Source organism: Choristoneura fumiferana, chromosome 21, assembly GCF_025370935.1.
Source record: "Choristoneura fumiferana chromosome 21, NRCan_CFum_1, whole genome shotgun sequence".
NCBI classification, from domain to species: Eukaryota; Metazoa; Arthropoda; class Insecta; order Lepidoptera; family Tortricidae; genus Choristoneura; species Choristoneura fumiferana.
The window spans coordinates 3,788,378-3,809,103 of record NC_133492.1 but is presented as its reverse complement, the minus strand read 5'-3'; the positions used below and the strand labels follow the sequence as shown (position 1 = coordinate 3,809,103).

Genomic DNA, 20,726 nt, shown 5'->3' with positions numbered 1-20,726 from the left:
CGTCCTAGGGATCCCTGTATTATAATTTTTTCTTTAATTTTGTAAGTACTGTAGTTTTTAAGTATTTTATTTGCAATCATTTAATTTTGAAAAAATGACTTTCTGCCAAGTTTCTTGCGGCGCATTCTTCTTGGCAATGATCGTCTTTCCGAAAGCGCCGGTAGTTTATAAAAATGACCTGTAAAAGTACCTATTGCGGCCTATTTACTGAATAAATGATTTCAATTTGAAGTTTTGAATTTGATATGATGATGATAAAAGGTCTACTCACCAAAAACATCAATACAGCCGATCTGCCACTTCATGCTGGGCTGCGTGTTGATCTGGCACATGTAGCAGCCGCGGTCTTCAGCACGCAGTGGCCGGATCCTCAGCTGCCAGGTGCGAGGAGAGTCCAGGGTTACGGAGTACCTGGCACCCAGGACTGTGCGGTCGTGCATGGTCAGGATTGTCTGATCTTCTGCCCGCAGCCAGCCAACCTGGGTAAAAAAGGTAAATGTGAAGTGAAGCTAAAAGCAAAGCTGTGTTATCGACAGACCAATGCCACCAAAGTGATAAATCTTGAACACGTGACTTAGAAGGATTCATTAGAGGGTACTAAGGTCCTCAATTACATGTCAAAGATCTATCAGTTAGCAGATATTGGTACTTAATAGTGGTTCTGCTCTGTCTTGTCGCTCAGCGCTTGACTTTAAAATATTGGCTGACTTAGTTTTTAGGTTCCGGGTCACGAAATGATAAAACGGAACCCTTATAGCATCACTTTGCTGTCCATCTGTGTGTGTATCAAAACTCTTCTCAGAAATAGTCAGCAAAAAAATCTTTTATTAAAACCGGCTACAGTCGGACTCGCGCGCGAAGGGTTCCGTGCCATATACAACATTAGACATTAGTAAAAAACGGCGGTGTGTTGTATGGGAGCCCCCCTTAAATGTTTATTTTGTTCTGTTTTTAGTATTTGTTGTTGTAGCGGCAACAGAAATACATCATATTGTGACAGACAGACAGACGGACAATTAAGTCGTAGAAAAATTTCATTTTTAACAAAAACTAATTCTCAGTATAGCCAAGAACTTTGTATCTCATCGTTGTATTTAATTTCGCGTCCGCCTAGGATAACTGTCCCTTCACGTTTTCCCGGAAATTGCAAGCTTTTAGCTCTACGTCCGCACTTGGTCATGTTTTTTTAAGGGTTCCGTACCCTAAAGGTGACAAACGGCATCGTATTAACGTCGCTGGACTGACTGTCTGTCTGTCCGTCCGTTGCAGTTAAAATTTATATACAGGAAGTCCAGAATAAGGATGAAGGAACATTAGGAGGTGATATAGAGTGTTAGAACGAGTTTGAACCTAAAATCTGAAAGTCAAAATGCGTGATATAATTATCTATATTTTCGTTAGATAACATGCATTATTCTTATCAACATTTAAATTAAGAGTAAATAGGTATTATCGGATTTCTAATAATGGAGCTTAAGGAATAGCCAATTTGCCCGTTTTTTTAGAATATCGTATCTTCATCGGATTAACTTAAGTATAGCAAATTTTAGCTCGTTCGGTAACCATTTGCAGACATAAAACTCACTAAGATTTCAAAAATTCTATATACTTTTTATTAATTTCTAAATCAATGGACCATAGTGCGCAGAATCATTTTGAATTCTAAGCAGCAACATTGTAAAGCAAATGTCAGTATTATTACAAACACGTAACGCTTTGCGAAGTTGTGGTAACCCTTCTGATGAATTGCCCAATTTAAGACGCTGTAAATCTTTACTTTATTTCTACGAGTGGGTTTCAACAGTACTCTAGTTTTAAAAACACTTCGAGATATTTTCATAACAATGCCAAAGTAGTTGTTTTGTGTTTCAACTGTTGGTTACACGTATTATTAAGGTATTATTAGTTAAGTATCAGTAAGGCAAAAAAGTTTATGATTTTCTTATAGTGCCTAAATTTGTAATATTTGTATCATGCGGAAGTACGACTGAAAAGAGTAAAAAGTTAACGAGAATAAGCTATAAGTTTACGTTCGAAATTAGCTTACGTTCGAATGTAGCTGTTGCCTGCGACTTCGCCTGTGTAAAATTTGCTTATCGCTATCCCACGGGTACTATGCATTTTTCGGGATAAAAAGTGGCCTATGTCATTCCTTGAGACTTCAACTATCTCTATACCAAATTTCGTCTAAATCGGTTCAGCGGTTGAAACGTGAAAAGGTGACAGACAGACAGGGCTACTTTCACATTTATGTATATATAATTTGTTCAGTAGACATAGACATAACTTTATTTCGACATTAAACTTAAGATAGTAATAGGTACACAATTTACAGAAAAGAAAAACATTTGATGATGTAGAAAAAGAACTTGACTCAGCACTAGGGACAGTAGGGAATAATATTAGTTGGGATATGAAAGAAGTGTTTAATCATAAAAAAATATATTACGAAGTACTTAGTGTAATAGGTTCTCTTCTCGATTGTAAACAAACTCTTTTCAGGTTTTCTATTATAAAATATCATTATCAGACACACACACACACGCACGCACGCACGCACGCACGCACGCACGCACGCACGCACGCACGCACGCACGCACGCACGTACACACACACACACACACACTAACATCACGCCTGTATTCCCAAATGGGGTAGGCAGAGCACACGAAACGTTACCGCTTCGTAGCCACTTTTAGCAATTATAGGTTTTAAGTTTGACAAATTCATCATTATCAACTTAAACCTATAGCAAGCACGCGTGACAGAAATAGGAGGGGGTTAATTAAAACGTCTTGGTTTGGAAGCGGTCAATCGCGAACTAACTTTATTTTTCTCTCTCTATTGTATATTCAAGGGCTGCTCATTTGTTTACATTAGGGCTGTGACGCTTGGCGGCTATCATTTGGTGCTATTATTTTCCAAAGATATGATAAAGAACTCAGAGTTGTATCATATTATAGCAAGAAAGCTTCACTCGAAGAATCTAAATATCACAGTTATGAATTGGAAACACTCGCGATCGTGAACGCCTTGAAATACTTCAGAGTATATCTTCTTGGCTTAAAATTCAAACTAATCACCGACTGCAACGCTGTCAAAGCGACATCAAAAAAACGAGATCTATTACCTAGAGTGGCTAGATGGTGGACCTACATACAAGACTTCGACTTTGAAATTAACTACCGTAAAGGCAGCAACATTCAGCACGTCGATTTTCTCAGTCGAAACCCGACAGCAATCGAAAAAAAACTAGATACTACGTGCCCTCTTCAGTTCGATTCAACTTAACAAGAGTGAACCATGATGAACAATGTCACGTTGGTGTGGACAAAACCTTAGAATCACTAAAATTGAAATACTGGTTTCCTAAAATGGCATCTCTGTCACGCGTGACGCGACACTTGCTTTGTATGTTTCGATCCTTACCTAAATATCTGTGTTCGTAATTAACGTATTTAACTTGCTTTCTCAATCAGCTGCAATAAACTTCAGTAAGCTGTTTGAAAAAGCAACATACTCGTAAATACGAACTTTACCGACAAAATACGATGGCAAAACATTATTCACTACATCTGTAGGTACTGCACTGCACCGTTTATAACAACGGCGTATCGTAATACTAATAACTGTTGCGTGGACGAATGCCGAAATAAACAAAAGAAAGAACTCGAAGTTATCTTTTTTTTTAATTACCAAAAGAAGTTTTTTGAGGTCGCTTAATAAATAACATTTCTAAACGTTTAGTTGGATTATTTTATTTTAATTATCTGACAAAGTGATAACCCTTACACTCGAGTTGGCGGCGTAGGTATGTTCGGAACAAAAGGCAGCACTGTAGGCTATTAAAACGGCGGCTTTCTTCAAAATCAAAGGAGTGCACGTTCTGTACGTAGTACTATTATTTATTCTGTGCCTATAGGTCGAGATGATGATGATGATGATGAAGGGTTGAGTCGCTTTCTATACAATGGTCGTACGATGAATTCTATCCGAATCCTAAAATTATTCAATTATAAAAATTCAAGCCACTTCCAATATCACTAATTACAATTTTAAATCGTTTCCCGATACTTAAGGTTATTAATATAATAATTTATATCCCTAGAAGCGATAATTGCTATTTTAATCGTGAAAATTAATGATTATTTGCCATAATAACGGACAAGTGGTACCTTTATCAGGATCCGTCTTATAAGTGGTTGAAGATTGGATTAATTTATGGAGAGTTGTTCATTAAAATCCTTATTAAAGTTATTAAATTTGAAAATGAGTTCGCTCTTCCTTGTTATGGTTTTCAGATGGTTTGAGTTTTATAGATACTGTGTGTATGCAGTCATTTTTGGTGGCAATTTTAAACATTGTTACATTTTTTTAAGCTTTCCTTTTTTAGGGTTCCGTAGCCAAAATGGCAAAAACTGAACCCTTATAGTTTCGTCATGTCTGTCTGTCTGTCTGTCCGTCTGTCTGTTTGATCAGGGACTATCAATGCTAGACAGCTGTAATTTTGCACAAATATTACACCTAAACTACGCCAAAAAATTTGTTACAGTAAAAAATTCAAAAATATTTATTTTTAGAGTACCTCCCATAGACGTAAAGTGGGGGTGATTTTTTTTTCTCATCTAATCTTGTAGTGTGGGGTATCGTTGGATAGGTCTTTTAAAACCATTACGGGTTTCCTAAGACAACTTTTCGATTCAGTGATCTGTTTGCAAAATATTCAACTTTAAATTGCAAATTTTCATTAAAATAGGGCGTTCCCCCCCTCTAAAATCTAAACCGGTCGGTGGAAAAATTTGGAAAAAGCCTCTTCTTGGTCGCTTATCCAGTTATATTAATCATGATCGCCTATAGACGAGCGAGCATTACTTAGCTTTGATGAGTTCAATTGGTCATGAACGGTCTTCTTCATCAGGTCCACTTTATCAAATGATACTTTCTGAATGTAAATGCTTACTTAATGCTAAAAATGCCATAAATCGCCATAGGTGTGCCTACAAAATTTTAGGTTTGCCCCCGATTTCCCTAGGATCCCATTATCAGATCTCGACTTGGTCACAATGGGACCACCTCAGAAGAGTACTCTTTCAAATAAAAAAGAGCGTACTTAATTAATTTTTGAAATATTTTCGAGCAGCAATGTAATGCGTACAATAATTTGATACGAGAGAGAAGCGTTCTGTGACAGCTGTCACGTCAACAAGTGCGACGTCTTGAATAAAAACAAAGTAGTATCACGTGGTGATACATTGCGTGCTAATTAATTTTTTAAGGAAAATAATAAGTCTTTTTTTTTTACTAAAACATAATAAAACGTGATTATTAGGGTCTTCACTAACTACCCTTAAAGTTTGAGGTAGTGTCAAAAATACACGCTGTATACATAAACATTGGAACATAGAACCTCATCCTTTTTTGAAGTCGGTTAACAATACGCTGCAGCCACACACTGCCGAACCTAACTACTTGCATGCGACCAACATTCAATTTGCAATACACATGCACAACTACCAAATAAACGTAGACGCTTCGCTTCCGCTTTTATCCCGAGAACTTGTAAAGTACCTGCAGATAAACTCGCAGACAATGGCTAGTTACTCTTGTAAAATCAAAATAACGTTTCCCAAATAATACGCCACAATGAGCTCGATCCTTGTACTCCGGCCTAATTTCCTTAACTCTAACAGTACACTGCATCAAACCAAATAACCCCGTCTCTTCCATTACCCTGGTAATGCCGTCTTTTACATTACAAACCCTTTATCTCGTATATTTTCAAGAGATATTTGACGGCCTTCATTAATTCTCCCCATCACGGTGATGACGTACGTTTGTGATAGCGTACAGGGCATAACTTAACGTAACGCACTCTGGTTTAAATGAAGCGCTTGTTAATATATTGTCCGTGATATTCGGGTATATGGTATGTAGGTGAGATTGGTGCGTAAAATATGAAAGCATGTTGGTGAGATTAAAATAGGGAGGGAGAACGAGAGACAAAGAGGAGAGAATGAGAGAATGTCGAATTAATTTATCTATTAACCGGTTCTTTGTTCTTTGAAATGACTAATTTCCAATGAGGGTTTTCACAGAGGCGAAATATCGCTAGATGGCGTTAGTATCGTGAGGTCCGTTTCACGTTTGACGTTTGCTCGTGATTGGTTAAAAAACTAAATGAGCCAATCGCAAACACACGTCAAACGATATTTCACCTCTGTGAAAACCCTCATTGATTAATTCAGGAGTTACAAAGTAACACGGAGAACGGATGGTCGTTGGCGCCGAAAAGTTCTCGAGTGGAGACCGCGGATCGGCAAGCGCAGCGTAGGACGTACACCAACGAGATGGACGGATGACCTGGTTAAAGTCGCGGGTTCACGGTGGATGCAAGCCGCTTCCAACCGAGGCAACTGGCGGTCTATGGGGGAGGCCTATGTCCAACAGTGGACGTCCTATGGCTGATATTATGATGATGATGACAAAGTAAAGGGCCCCATATACGGTACGATTCGTCTGTACGATTGATCTGATGAAAGAGAGCCATTCATTGTCCATTCATCGTTACGATATTCATGATTGCATGAGATTTCGTTGCGATCTCCGAATCATCTTCGATGAAGTAAATCGTTAACGATAACGATCGGTCTGAAACGACGGATCGTACAGACGAATCGTACCGTGTATGGGGCCCTTAACACTACAAAGAACTTTTCAAAATAAACATTGTCAAATAAATAAAGCAATAGTTGAAACATTTTTCCTCGTCATCAACCTGCTGCCAACTCAGCATCATTACGATTCCTGAACATCAAAAACACTCCGGAAACTATCGGCAATCCCTACAAAATGACGAATGTATCATACCCTCACTCTTACATCTCCGGTCCATCCTTTATTTCTTGTACATTTTATTGGACCATTGTTGGTACAAGTGAATGATGGTCGTTTTACTGAGGGCGCCTTTGTGCGCCTTACGTCTCGAGAGCTGCGAGTGGTGTACGGCGGAAACTATCGGCAACCGAAAATTAAACCAAATTTCGGTTTCTGATTCGGTTTCAGCCGAAATTGAAACTCAGTTTCAGAGGTTTTTAGTGTATATTTTTTAAATACGCATTCCTTTTAGCGTTGGTGAGTAATAATAATATATTTGTGTTTGGTGTAACGATTATTCGATAATATAGCGTGTGACACTAGCTAGCTCTAGGCGGGAGCTTCGTAAACGTCAGTGTCACACGCTATAATAAATATTTATTCTGTGGTAGCTCTAAAAACCCCAAACAAGTATAAGTGGGACTCGCGCACTAAGGGAAACGTATGAATTTGTAGGTATCTATAAATACTCAGTGTCAGCAGAGTCTCTCTTCTAAGCAAAATGTACACAGTCTGTTTCTAACATAGACAGACATACATAAAATCAAGATTTTTCTGACTTTTCTTATTGGTTGTACTATAATTTATAAAGGTTACTTTCATACCAAATTTCAAGTTCTATTGTTCTACTTTTTGGTTACGGCATTTTTTATAGAAACACCTTTTTTAATTACTGTACATATCTTTTGATTGCATTGCCTTAGAAGTTTGTTTTTTTTACTGCTTCAATAAGTATTAGACTTGAGTATTCCGTATTAATTTCAGTTTGATAGCTCCACGTGTTTCTGAGAAAAAGGGTCTTCACAAACAGAAGGAAGGACAACCAAATCATCCTATGGGGGATCCGTTTTTTTCCTTTTGTATGTTCAGAACTCTAAGAAGCGACGTATTATTCTACTTGATATAGAATATTAGCTGCTCCATGACGCAGAAATAAAATTTCGGAAAACCACGCTTGTTTTGTTGCTATGTCTAAAGAAAATTTTCACGAAAGCTGATGAACCCAGTATCGACATATTTTCTTCGGAAACCGAAACTTAGCCATCCACCCATTCCATAACATTTTTCTTATTCATCTTTTTTGACCCATTTTATTTTGCCTAAAAATTAATTTAACTCCGAAACTCGCCAAAACCGAAACCCAAACCGTAAGTTCAATCCGACACTAGCTACGAGTACCGACAGGTATCATTAATTTTATACGCAATTGTGTTGACGGCCTTTATGTTTGAAGCAATGCTGTGCAAACACGATGGATTATCAGCACAGATTAAATTAATCTCCTTTTCTTTAATATGAATGATTACGACATTACAGCCGACGCTTTTATTACATCCTTTTATTGCTAGACTAGCCCTATCTGAGCCTTTTCAGGGTTTGTCTGCGAGAACCAGTAGATTTGGCAATTAAGTAAACAGAAACAGACATTTTTATTATTATTATTAAACTATTCTGTCTACTGCATACAAGGGCCATTCCTTCAAAAAGTTGTTTAGTTACGAGTAATACCGCTATCGTCGTTTAGGTCTGCCAGGTCGCCTTTTCGAGTTGGTAGACATTGATTCTCATGGATATTTCAAAAAACGACATAGTGTCCTTTTATATTGCATGAAGATCACCCGTGCCATTTCACATCTCTAGACTACAAGACAGTATAGTTGGGATATTTGGGATTTTTTAATTGATTTTAATTTGGGCAGGAGTCTCGTTAGGGATGCGACCTGCGTAGATACACTGGCACCATCTCACGTTGCCACCACTTCCATCCGAGCAGGTGCGGCGGCCTCTGCTGCTGAGCATCTCAAACGGCGCAAATGTGCCTGTACAGGGCACATAGGGATGATATCCGCAGTAGAACTAGGGTTACCGACATAGCCCGAAAAATTGCGAAACTGTAGTGGCAGTTGGCGGGGCACATTGTTCGCAGGACTGATGGCCGGTGGGGTCAGAAGGTTCTCAAATGGCGTCCACCGATCGGGAGATGAGCTGTCGGTAGGCCTCCAACAAGATGGAGCGACGACCTGGTTAAGATCGCGGGATCGCGTTGGATGCGGAAAGCACAAGACCGGTCTGAGTGGAGAGCCTTGGGGGAGGCGTGATGATGACGATGATGATAAGGACACAGCTACGTTTTTGCACCGTTTGGGGTGGAAGGCGCGAAGGAACTCGTTAAAGAGATTTCTTCGCGCCTGGTAAAGATGACTGCCGACCAGAAGGCAGGCAGCTATTTCCGTCAACGTTTGAGCTTGGCTATTCAACGCGGAAACGCTGCCTCTCTCCTGAGAACTGTGCCGTCGTCGGACATTTTTATAGATATTTTTCTTTTTTAATTGTTAATTAGTTGCTCTGCAAATGTTTTAGTGTTATTATATTTTCAGTCGTTTCTAAAAAAATACCACTACTTTTAAATTACTCCATTATAATTACTTAAAATTTTACCATTAGCTGTTTTGTGAAAGAAAGCGATCCTGCGAAGCAATCCTATACAATGTGTGCTACGTTTCCAATCTGCAAGGAGCCCGCGTGGGAATTACTGCCCTAGCTGTCTAATTTTAAGAAGCTGAGCCCAACAATGAGAAGTATGAATGATGGTGATGACTACTAGATCCCTTCTGCCAAAGCCAAAATTTTCTTGAGTGTAAAATTGCAAATCTCCCAACCTTTTGTAAAACAAATCACCGAGCCGTGTACGTGGCGAGATTACCCAACTTTAAATGAACATTTTCCGTTAATTTATTTCTCTTAATTAACGCTTGTGACATTTTAACGTTTTAAATATATCAGCTTTTAATAAAGGCCCTATGCAAACACATAAAATCGCCCTTAAAAAGGGACGAGCTTCATAACCAAGTGTTTGTGTGAGATGATAATCATATTTCCGGCATATTAAGGTTTATATGAGGTCGTAAAGAAATATTAGGTTGGGTGGGGCCATACTTTATTAGATGATATTTACGTTTCATTAAAAGGTTTTATGTACTGGCTATGCCGTGATATGATGGGTATTAATTACGAACATGGCCGTTCCGGCCCAACCGGGTTGATTATTCATAGTTAACTATCCACTCTTGGGGCTCGCATCTCTCTGGAATCCGATTTAATTGGAATTTTAACATAATTTTTGATGTAGTTTACCATATTAGCATACAAATTAGTAGTTCATTTGTTTACATTCATAATATATATGTCGGGCTAGTTTTTGAAAGAATTTAGGATAAGGCTGATGCTTTTGATAATGTAAGACCTTGACACACCATCCATAAACATATTATGGCTTCAGTCAGTAAGAAGTTTTAACGAAATAAGTTTGTAGTAAAAAAATAATTTAAACACGATCTTTTTTGCTGATTGTACTTGCATTGCCATCCAGGTTTCTTTATGTATACCAAATTTCAAATCAACCCGATCCGCAGAAGTGGATTAAATCAGAATTCACAATTTGATCCATTATAATGGTAAATTAAACAAAAGCTTCTAAAAAAAGTTTCCTTGGCTGTGTTCATCACAACTACAGAACGTCTACTGTTGGACATAGCCTTCCCCGAAACCTCCAGTTGCTTCGATTGAAAGCGGCCTGCACTTTGAACCCGCGGCTTTAACCAGGTCATCTGTCAATCTCGTTGGCGCACATCCTCTACAGCGCTTCCGATCTGCAGTCTCCATTCGAACTGACTCTTGACTGTATTTACATTCAGCAACTCTCACCTTTAGTGGCCACGGTTTAAGGTAAATCTTAAGTTTAAAAAACACACTAGCAAACAAAACTTACGCACCAAATAAAAACCGAAACTAAATTGTAAACAAAACAGTCGGAACGCACGGCCGATTCCAAATTTCTCACAATCCAAGAAAGGTCGTTTTCCTTGACAATTTTGCACGAATTACATAACATTACCCAGAAAAGGGATTACTATTCGAGGGGGCGACTCTAACTTCTGCTTCACAATAAAATCCGACGTGACCAAGCGCTTAAATTCAGTTATTTGCGAGCACCAAATCAATTTGGCCGGGCAAATAGCGTGATTCTCATTCCTGTACTCCTTTTTTAAAACGGCTTTCCATTGCTATTAAGGTGATTTGTCTGATAGAAAATGCTAAATTCATTCGCTGTTACATTGATATTGTTGTAGACGAAAATGCTTGGTGAAAATTCAAGATATAATCTAACTTTAAGAGGCTATTTGGGGATGCTCCACGTTTTGACAGCAATCGTCTTGCGATGACTATTATGATCATAAAAGTTTGCAGCTGAGAGTGGAATTTTTACGGCAAATACTGAAGTAAGTAGGGTTTTAAGCAGGTGTTAGAAAAATATTCTATAAAATCGTTGCTGCCATTCTTCTATTTGTTTCTAGTAAGTAAATGAGAATTTTCAAAAAGTTTGTATCATTTAATTTCTTCTTCTTTCTTATTTAAGAGTTACACTCTTGTCGGTGTAGCCGATAAAAGACTCTCCATTTCTCTCTACTCAAAGCTGCTTCCTTAACCTCCTTATACGACATGACGGCTGCCTTCTCTTTTATTTGCTCTGTATAATCAATTCTCGGTCTCCCTCTTTTTCGCTTCCCTCATCATAATTTAATTTACTACTCCAATTTTCAAAAAAATGCAGGTAGGATGACTGAAACTAAACCTAAAAAGCGAAGTCACGCAAAATGTTTTTGTTCATTTTTCTGGAAATTTCCTTTTTCTTGCTAATTCACTTTTTAGTTCATAGTAAGAAAATGATCAGTCAAATTAATTAGGATGATCATGCCACAAAACAATACATGTCCGAATGTGATATTTTTCTCTAACGGATGATACCTACTCCTCTGCTATAGTTTAACAAAATATCTTGTCAAAATGAAACCGATAACTTAAACCAATCTGTAGTTCATACAATAAAAAAAACTTAGTCTAGTTAACAGTTGTTATCATTTTTGTCCAATAAATTATCAAAATTTAATGGACAAAATTATCGAAATTTGTATTAATTTATAGCGATCATGTTCATTAGTACAATTATTGTACTATGACAAGTATTCAAATAATGAGATATTAAAAAAACATTCCAAATTCTAATTCGAGTAGCGTCTCCTTTAAGTTTTAATTGTAAACAATCTTATTAGTATGTTAAATTATTTGGCAGCCTCTGGCGAATGAAAATATCGTTACGAAATGTAATTAACTCGAGAAACCCAGCCACGGTTGATCTAAATTTACTTACCTATGTAACAGAAAGTAAAAAAAAATTGTGTCTTACAAAAAAAAACCGACCAGGTGCTAGTCGGATTCGCGCCCCGAGGGTTCTGTACAAATTTATAGGGATTTATCCAGTATTAGCAGAACCCCTTTCCTAAGCAAAATGTGTGTGTGTGTGTGTGTGTGTGTGTGTGTGTGTGTGTGTAGTGTGCGTTAATTTGAAACAAAAAAAAAATGACTTCCAGAATCCTTATAATGAGTACACAATAAGTATTCTGGATCATCACGTCTAAACCGCTACATCGATTTAGTTGAAATTCGGTATGCAGATAGTTTGAATCCCGGGAAAGGACATAACATAGATTTTATCCCGGAAAATTACATAGTTCTCGTGGGATAGAGACAAACGAATTCTACGCAGACAGAGTCGCGGGCAACAGCCTAGTAATACATAAATATAGATAAACAAGTTCACTTTATAAACTAACCAACTTAAAAAATTGAAACCACAATTGCATTGCATTGCATGCATTGGCATTGTTATTTCAAAGTTAAATACATCAAAAACAGTTAAACCTATTTTAACGAAACATAGCTAAGAACCGCCGTAAGGCTGCATTTTCAACAATGTTTTGCGAGGAATGAGTTTTCCATGAACCAATAGAAACGCTTCATTTACCTATCCTCGCCCAGCACCGCTCTGGTGAAAACCAGGGCTTGAACGTTACCAAATTCACACTATAAGTAACGTTACATAACGGTAAAATCATAAAAATACCCAGTACCGGTATTAAAACATAACGTTAATTGATAACTGAACATTACAGTATCGTTACCCAATTAACGTTACTTTTACCGGTAAATTCTTAGATTATATATTTACTTAGATACACAGTCCCGAAGAAAACTTTCTAACTATATCCCATCCTTTTTTCTCATTTTTGAGCCGGTAGTCACACATTTTTTTTACATAGCATTTAGCCATTGTTGACAAATGACACGATCTATGGTCAAAACAAGACTAATCTTACAACTCGGAATACAGTTGAAATCTTCCGAGTTTTGTAATACCCATTTTTTCCGTATGATTGTGTATCTTAAGTAATATATAATCTAAGGGTAAATTAAATTTACTTTACATTACGATACTTTTGAATTAACGTTAATTTTATGAATAGCTGATAACGATACCGGTAAAAAGTTGTATAAGTAACGGTAAATCGTTTAACGTTAATTACGATTTAACGTTAAATCTGTTTGACAGCGATAACGTTACCAACTTTTTAACGGTATTTGAAGCCCTGGTTAAAACAGCGGAGCGTGCGAGATTTATTAAGCGTTCCTATCGATTAATGAAAAACATTTCTTGTAACATATATATATTATCCTCGCACATTTCTGTTTGAAAAATGCACCAAAATGTATCCATCCGTTTGCGAGTTACGATACCACAGACAGACATTGGCATCAAACTTACAACACCGATTTTACGTCGGGGGTAAAAACCCCTACTGCTTTCATTCTAGCATGGTGCGGGTGACACCTGTCAATAATACAGACTAGAGAGTGAAAGTGTCGAAACTTGAGTCGATGAAACTAATATTAATTGTCATCATTAATCCGATTATTACGCTAATTTTGTGAGAATAACAGTGAAATTCTAGGTTGGAATATTATTTGCCACTTAAGTAAGGCTATGGCCCAAGCACTCTTGTTCTGAGAGGAGGCCTGTGCCCAGCAGTCGGACGTATATAGGCTGGGATGAAGTAAGGCTAAACGGAGTTTACAAGAATGTTCGTTACTTACCAATTAAAAAGTACCGATATAACTCAAGATCAATTTATGGCCCATCACTAAACGAGCCTCTGGTGTTACGTTACATGCATTACGTTTCTTCACTTAATTGTGCTTTGAAATTTATTAATTAATTTAAAGAATCAGGTTAAATGTATTTCGTATAACAGTTCTATATGTTCAAAAAATTTTCATCACACTTGCTCGTAAACAGTGTCGTAACATGCAGACTACCTTAGTTGCAACCCCCCAAATAAAACCCTCGACCTTAATGTGCTTGTCATGAAACCCGTGGTCGGTAAATGAGTCATTGCCCGTACTAATTTTCTTGTCATGAAGCCCAAGGTCGGTAAATGAGTAAATGCCCGTACTGATGGTGCTGCGCGCGCTGCTGCAGGACCACATGCACACGCGGCTCACACATGCTGAGGGAGGGGGAGGGGGAGGGCGGCGCTGCCAAGAGCGCAGCCTAAGGTATCGCCAATATTTGGAACAATTATATTTTATCTTTTACAAATAAAAAATTTTACTTGCAAATGTGATGAAAAACATTGTATATCGCACGGGCGGTACTAGAATTACGAACATCGACTCATTATTATTTTATTTGACGACCGGATGGCCGAGTGGTTAGAGAACCTGACTACGAAGCTTAAGGTCCCGGGTTCGAATCCCGGCCGGTGCAGATATTTGTATGAATAATACGAATGTTTGTTCTCGGGTCTTGGATGTTTAATATGTATTTAAGTATGTATTTTATCTATATACGTATGTTTATCCGTTGCCTAGTGTCCATAGTACAAGCTTTGCTTAGTTTGGGACTAGGTCAATTGGTGTCAAGTGTCCCATGATATATATATATTAAAGCCCTCAGTCTTGTACTATTACGCCTGTCATATTCAGGCTACAACTGAAACATTATACATCCATATATTTAGACTGCAGCAACTTTTTTGAGTAAAACGAAACGGCGCATCAAGTGTCACCCACACCACGCTAGAATAAAAGCACTGTAGTAGAGGTGAAACGAACAAAATGTCCTAAACATTTTTAGAGCCCCATTTTAAAGTTGTCATCACTAACAAATGAGAAACAACCTACCACCTACAGGTTAATGGCGAAAACAGGGACCCGTTTTATACTTCTGTTAATTTTCCGGCAATTTCTCTCAGATTTAACTTTATCTCTCTAATTGCGGTACGACTGCTTTAACACGTCAAAGAGGTCTAATTCATTTGAAACCTCGCTTGTGTGATGTTTTTTTATAAATGGTGGTTGAGGGATTTGTATTGATATAAACACGGAAGGGTGGGGCAATTAGTAATTAATTGGTTTTGCTATCCCACTAATACTATAAATGAAAAAGTTTGTAAGTCAGTTTGTTCGTTTGTTACTCTATCACGTCAAAACCGCTGAACCAATTTAGATGAAATTCGGTACACAGATAGTTGAAGTTACGGGGAAGGACATTGAATAGTTTTTTTTCCGGAAAATGGCATATTTCCCGTGGGTTAGCGGTAAACGAATTCTACGCGGACGGAGTCGCGGGTAACTGGCTAGTCTTTTAATAAAATTCTAATCCTACTAATATGTGACCTATAAATGCAAAAAATTGTGACTATAATATGTATATGTGTGCGTGTGTATATTTTTGCGAGTGCGTGTGTTTATTTTTGTAACTTCTTCACGCTAAAGCGGTTGTTTGTCTGTTATCCTTTTTACGTCTTAGTTCGTGAATTTGAAATTCGGTATACATATTATAGTTTGAGTTCCGGGGAAAGACACAGGATAGTCTTTATCCCGGAAAATTGCATAATTGGATATCGAGTCGTGGGCAACAGTTAGTATGGCCATAAAGTTAATTATCAGTTAATTCCTATCAAAGAACTGAATATATAAATCTCGTAAATATCGTGAGTAGGTACCGCACGATATACGGCACCGAAAATATATTGCTAGCTCTATGGTACATTGCACTCCGCAATTAAGACAAATGCGTGGTCTCTAATTAGAAAAGTTCACTGGACACAAGTAAAATTAAACAGAGGGGACCCGATTGCGGCACAGACGAATAAATAACTAAATCGCATTATTATTTAATGAGTTTTCGGATGCTTGCTTTGCTCTCAATGGCTTTTAAATAAGTGAATTAATAAAATAGGAAACTGGGGAATGGAACTAGCGCTTTGGCTTAGCGCGACGCGTGTTTTATATAACATTGGCTAGGCATACTTTGAATAATAAAATAAGACTTATGGGATTTATAAATTAACTTTTTCAATACATTTGTTCGTAAAATTCACTTTCAAAGGATACGTGGCTCTAGTGCGATTTTTTTGCAGTTGATTTTTAATTCTCCATTTTAAAAGTTTACAAGCAAAGAGTTTTAAATGACAAAAACAAAAAATATTATATAAGTTTGTCAATAAAGAGTTTACATTCATACATACATACATAATATCGACTTACACATAGAAAAATGTATAAATATACAAAACAAAGTAATGAATTTGCAAAATTGATTGTAATTATTATAAACTGTAATTTAATTACCTTAGATTTTAATGATTTCCACCTTTTATTTATTCGAAAAAATCGCAGTGGCTGAACTTGTCGCACCTTTGCCTAGTAATTTTAGTTAACCTAATTAAAAACAAAACTTATGCATGCGCATTACGGATGCGCCATTTTTGTAAAATTTTGCGTTGTTTTGTTTTTATTTTTCGATTTTGTGTTATTAATTGCCTATTTTCTTACAAATATATTGAAAAACGTCGTATGATACAAGGTTGACAAGGTCTTACAAACTCGTGACGATGAAAATCCTCGCCTTGCGGCTCGGGTCCATCACTCGTCAACTCACTTGTAATACCTTACTTACCAACCTCGTATCACAAATAATTATTCTGGTTAGGTTAATATAATACGTGGAATAAAAAATCTTGACTTATTCAACGATGTCCAGCTCAAAATCTTGGATCTAGAAAGTTATAAATTTTTACACATAAAAGACAAACTTACAAGAAATACGGGTTTTTGAAATTTCCAATTCTTCCAATTCCAATTTCTTATAGGTAACGATAATAATTTTCGGCGGCAAAATTTACGTAATCTTGTTTATGTATAATTTGACTACGAATAGATTTTATGAGTCGATTTAGACTCTCATCTAAAGTACTTTTATTATATTATGGTGCGGGTGACACCTGTCAACATCACAAGACTAGAGAGTCAAAGTGTCGACACTTGAGTCGATAAAACGAATAATTTAAAATCTTTATCATGTCATCGTTAATCCGATTATTACGCTAATTTTGATGAAAATATTAGTGAAATTCTAGGATGCCACTTAAGAATATTCGTTACTTGGCAATGAATAAGTACCGATATAATTCAAGATCCATTAGGTCCCATCACTAAAGGAGCCTCTGGTATTACATTACATGCATATTACGTTTCTTCACTTAATTGTGCTTTGAATTGAATTAATTGATTATAAAAATCTGATAGCTTAAATTTATTTCGTATAACATAGTTCTTTATGTTCATATATTTTACGCCAGTCATATTCAGCCTACAACTGAAATATACTTCCATATATTATTTAGACCGCAGCAACTTTTTTTGAGTAAAACGAAACGTGCATCAAGTGTCACCCGCACCATGCTAGAATGAAAGCACTGTAAAGTTGGTTAAATTTTCATTAGATTTTTATACATTTCCACTTGGCTACGAAGCTTGAGTAGCTTAGTTTACGACTAGGTCAATTGGTGTTAAGTGTCCCATGATATTTCTTTATTGTTTATTTATTTATACTCTTTATTGCACACCATAAATCAGTATAAAAAAATACAATGACACAAATCCAATAACTAACTAACGTTAAGTTACCGTAACTATACAAATTGTTTATGAATAAACAGGTTACGAAAACATTTTTCTTTTAAACAGTCATATAATAATAAAATAATGTAACAGTCACAAAATTAACACTAGAAGACCCAGTGAGGGTCAACTATAAAAAACTTGGACCGCAATTTAGGTGATAGCCGAACTGAAAACATAAAACTGTATTATTACGCACAACAAACGCTAACAAAACTCATCTCGTTCGACAAAATGGCGGACTTTTACTACTTCAGCACCATAAGTTTTGCCACAGGATAAAAAGTAGAGTACCTATCCATATTAATTATTTTTTCTTTTTGGGACAACTCAGCTTATACACGGTCCCACCGCTGGGTACAGGCCTCCTCTCAGAATGAGAGAGCTTGGCCCGTAGTTCCCACGCGGGCGCAGTGCGGATTGCTCCGCATACACCATTGAATTGCTTCACAGGTTTGTTTAGGTTTTCTCACGATGTTCCCTTCACCGTAAAGATCGCACTTCTGAGTTTTTCGAAATTCATGTGCGAAATTACATTTGAAATTTGCCATGAGCTTTTCGGCGAAGGAAAACATCGTGAGAAAACCTGCACAAATCTGCGAAGCAATTCAACGGTGTGTGTGAAGTTTTCTCATTTTGAGAGGAGGCCTGTGCCCAGCCGTGGGACGTATATAGGCTGGGAATATTTCAATATTTGACGACCGGATGGCCATCGGCCAAGTGGTTAGAGTTAGAGAACCTGACTACGAAGCTTGAGGTCCCAGGTTCGATTCCCGGCCGGGGCAGATATTTGTATGAATAATAGGAATGTTTGTTCTCGGGTCTTGGATGTTTGTATTTAAGTATGCATTCATCTATATAAGTATGTTTATCCGTTGCCTGGTATCCATAGTACAAGCATTGCTTAGTTTTGGGACTAGGTCAATCAGAGTTAAGTGTCCCATAATATTTATTATTATTGTTTTTAATTATTATTCTAGGTTACACATATTTCATAATGATTACTTTTTAAAAGTTGGTTAGGTTATTTAACATATAGGTAGAGTCATTGACGATGACGCGTGCTGTGGTTCTTATAACAATGTCTAACTTTGACAAAATCACGCGTCTTCGTGGATGGCACTAGGTATAACTTATTTAATCTACATTCAGGAAATATAAAAGTCAGAATCTTTAATTGCAGCAGGTAGCGTTAATAGCGTATCGTAACTCCTCGTTTATTGCCTTGTTAGAATTACGGTCTCTTTTAAATTCCGTTCGCTTGAGCACGTTAGTATCGAAGCGAGCTCAATTTTATATTTAATCTTATTTTTATTAGTTCCACTTGAAGTAAGTGCCCTCCTCAAAATACGAATCGAAAAGCGGCCAAGTGCGAGTTGGCCTCGCGCGCCAAGTGTTCCGTACGCAACTCTAAACATCAAATTGATTAGGTCTAGACCTGCCTACCTAGGTATATTTTTAAATTTATGAAGTAACATTTTTTTTTTCCCTACGACCGACTCAAACTTAACCAGTTTTCATTATTTTTTTGATAAGGTGCTTTAGGGTAATTCCGTAAACGGGGTTATTCCATTTATTTAAAATTTCTCCTAAACGTGTTGATGTTTAACCACTGGCAGCACTTAAATGGACGCCCCATTTACCGCTCCTCGCGTCTCTCCAGATGATGCGAGGCGCTGACATCGGTTGGACGTGCAATATATATTTTTTTGGGTCGAGTGCATTTTCGTGCCAAAAAGTTAAATACGAAATAACCCCAACACCGCTAACTCTAAAACCTGATAAGTTACAAGATTGAACTATTAATGTTATGACAAATAATCGTTTTTTGCGAATGACTGTGTCAGTCTAAAAGGCCTAGCTATAGTTTAAATTTTTTTCCCGAATTACCCCTTTAGGGGTTATTCCAGTGAAGTGATTCCCGAAATAACCCCAGCTTACTTTAGTATGGTAATTGTCTGAGGTATTCAAACTTTCAACTTTTCAAGATTTACATTTTTTATTTGTGGTGCCAACCTCCATCTATGGACCCCAAGCCAACCTTACCTGCCCGTGGTGCACCCTGCCGTCTGACAGACTGGGCTCTGGCAGCTGGCTGATTGCGGCATAGCGCAGCCAAAATCGGCACAGTTAAGTCCCCGGGCCGCAGCATCGGCGGTGCAATAAACTGTGCCCTACGATCGCCAACTCGCATGCCCAGTGTGGGGATTATGGGCAAACCCCTACCAGAATTAAGCGCACGGCAAAGAGATGGCCCCCAGTTCCCGGTCGCCCCGCTATTCCTTGACATAGTAGCGTTCATGGTAACGGTAGGGCAGAGGATGCTAAGAATCCCGGTCGATCCAAGGCTACCTAAGTAAACTGACCCTGGCTACCTAGAACGGACGGACTTTTAGGACTCTTCTAGCGCAGTTGGAAGTGGAGCTGGAGAACATAAGGGTGGCATATTCAGGAGTTAAGTGAAATACATAGAGAGGGCACCATCATCTTAGACTCGGGCCACCTTCTGTACTTCCGCGAGGATGATCAAACATCACAGGGTGGCGTAGGGTTCCTTGTTAATAGATCCCTCTCTAACAACATTAAAGAGATCTCCAGTGTGTCGAACAGGGTAGCGTACCTGATACTTCGGCTATCAAAACGATGTAGCATGAACTTTATTTAGTTGCTTGCATACTTGCTTCTTTGAAATGATTATGGTTCACGCGAGCGAAACATGCTCACTTGCAAGCTTGCTTAAATGTTTGCTTGCATGCTCTCTTGCTTGCATACTTGCTTGCAAGCTAGCTTAAATGATTGCTTAAATGCTTGCTAGCATGCTTGCTTGATTGCTTGCTTCATTGAATGTTTATGATTCACGCGAGCGTAGCCGCGGGTAAAATCTAGTTCAAAATATTAAAGTGACATGGCATTTCTAATTGTTTTATATACTTACTAGTATATTCCCGCGGCTTCGCTCCTCTCCCCCTATTCTGCTATTCGGGGCGGAG

General features: G+C 37.7%; 1 protein-coding gene across 2 annotated transcripts in view; it reads right to left on the bottom strand.

Annotated features, from left to right (window-relative positions):
* Nucleotides 1-20,726, bottom strand: part of LOC141439481 (neurotrimin-like) — a 161,345-nt gene that overhangs the window by 33,061 nt on the left and 107,558 nt on the right. For both annotated transcript variants that reach the window (XM_074103756.1, XM_074103757.1), the window contains one exon: nucleotides 272-479. In XM_074103756.1, coding sequence (XP_073959857.1) covers nucleotides 272-479 — 208 coding nt within the window. The remainder of the gene's footprint in view (nucleotides 1-271; nucleotides 480-20,726) is intronic.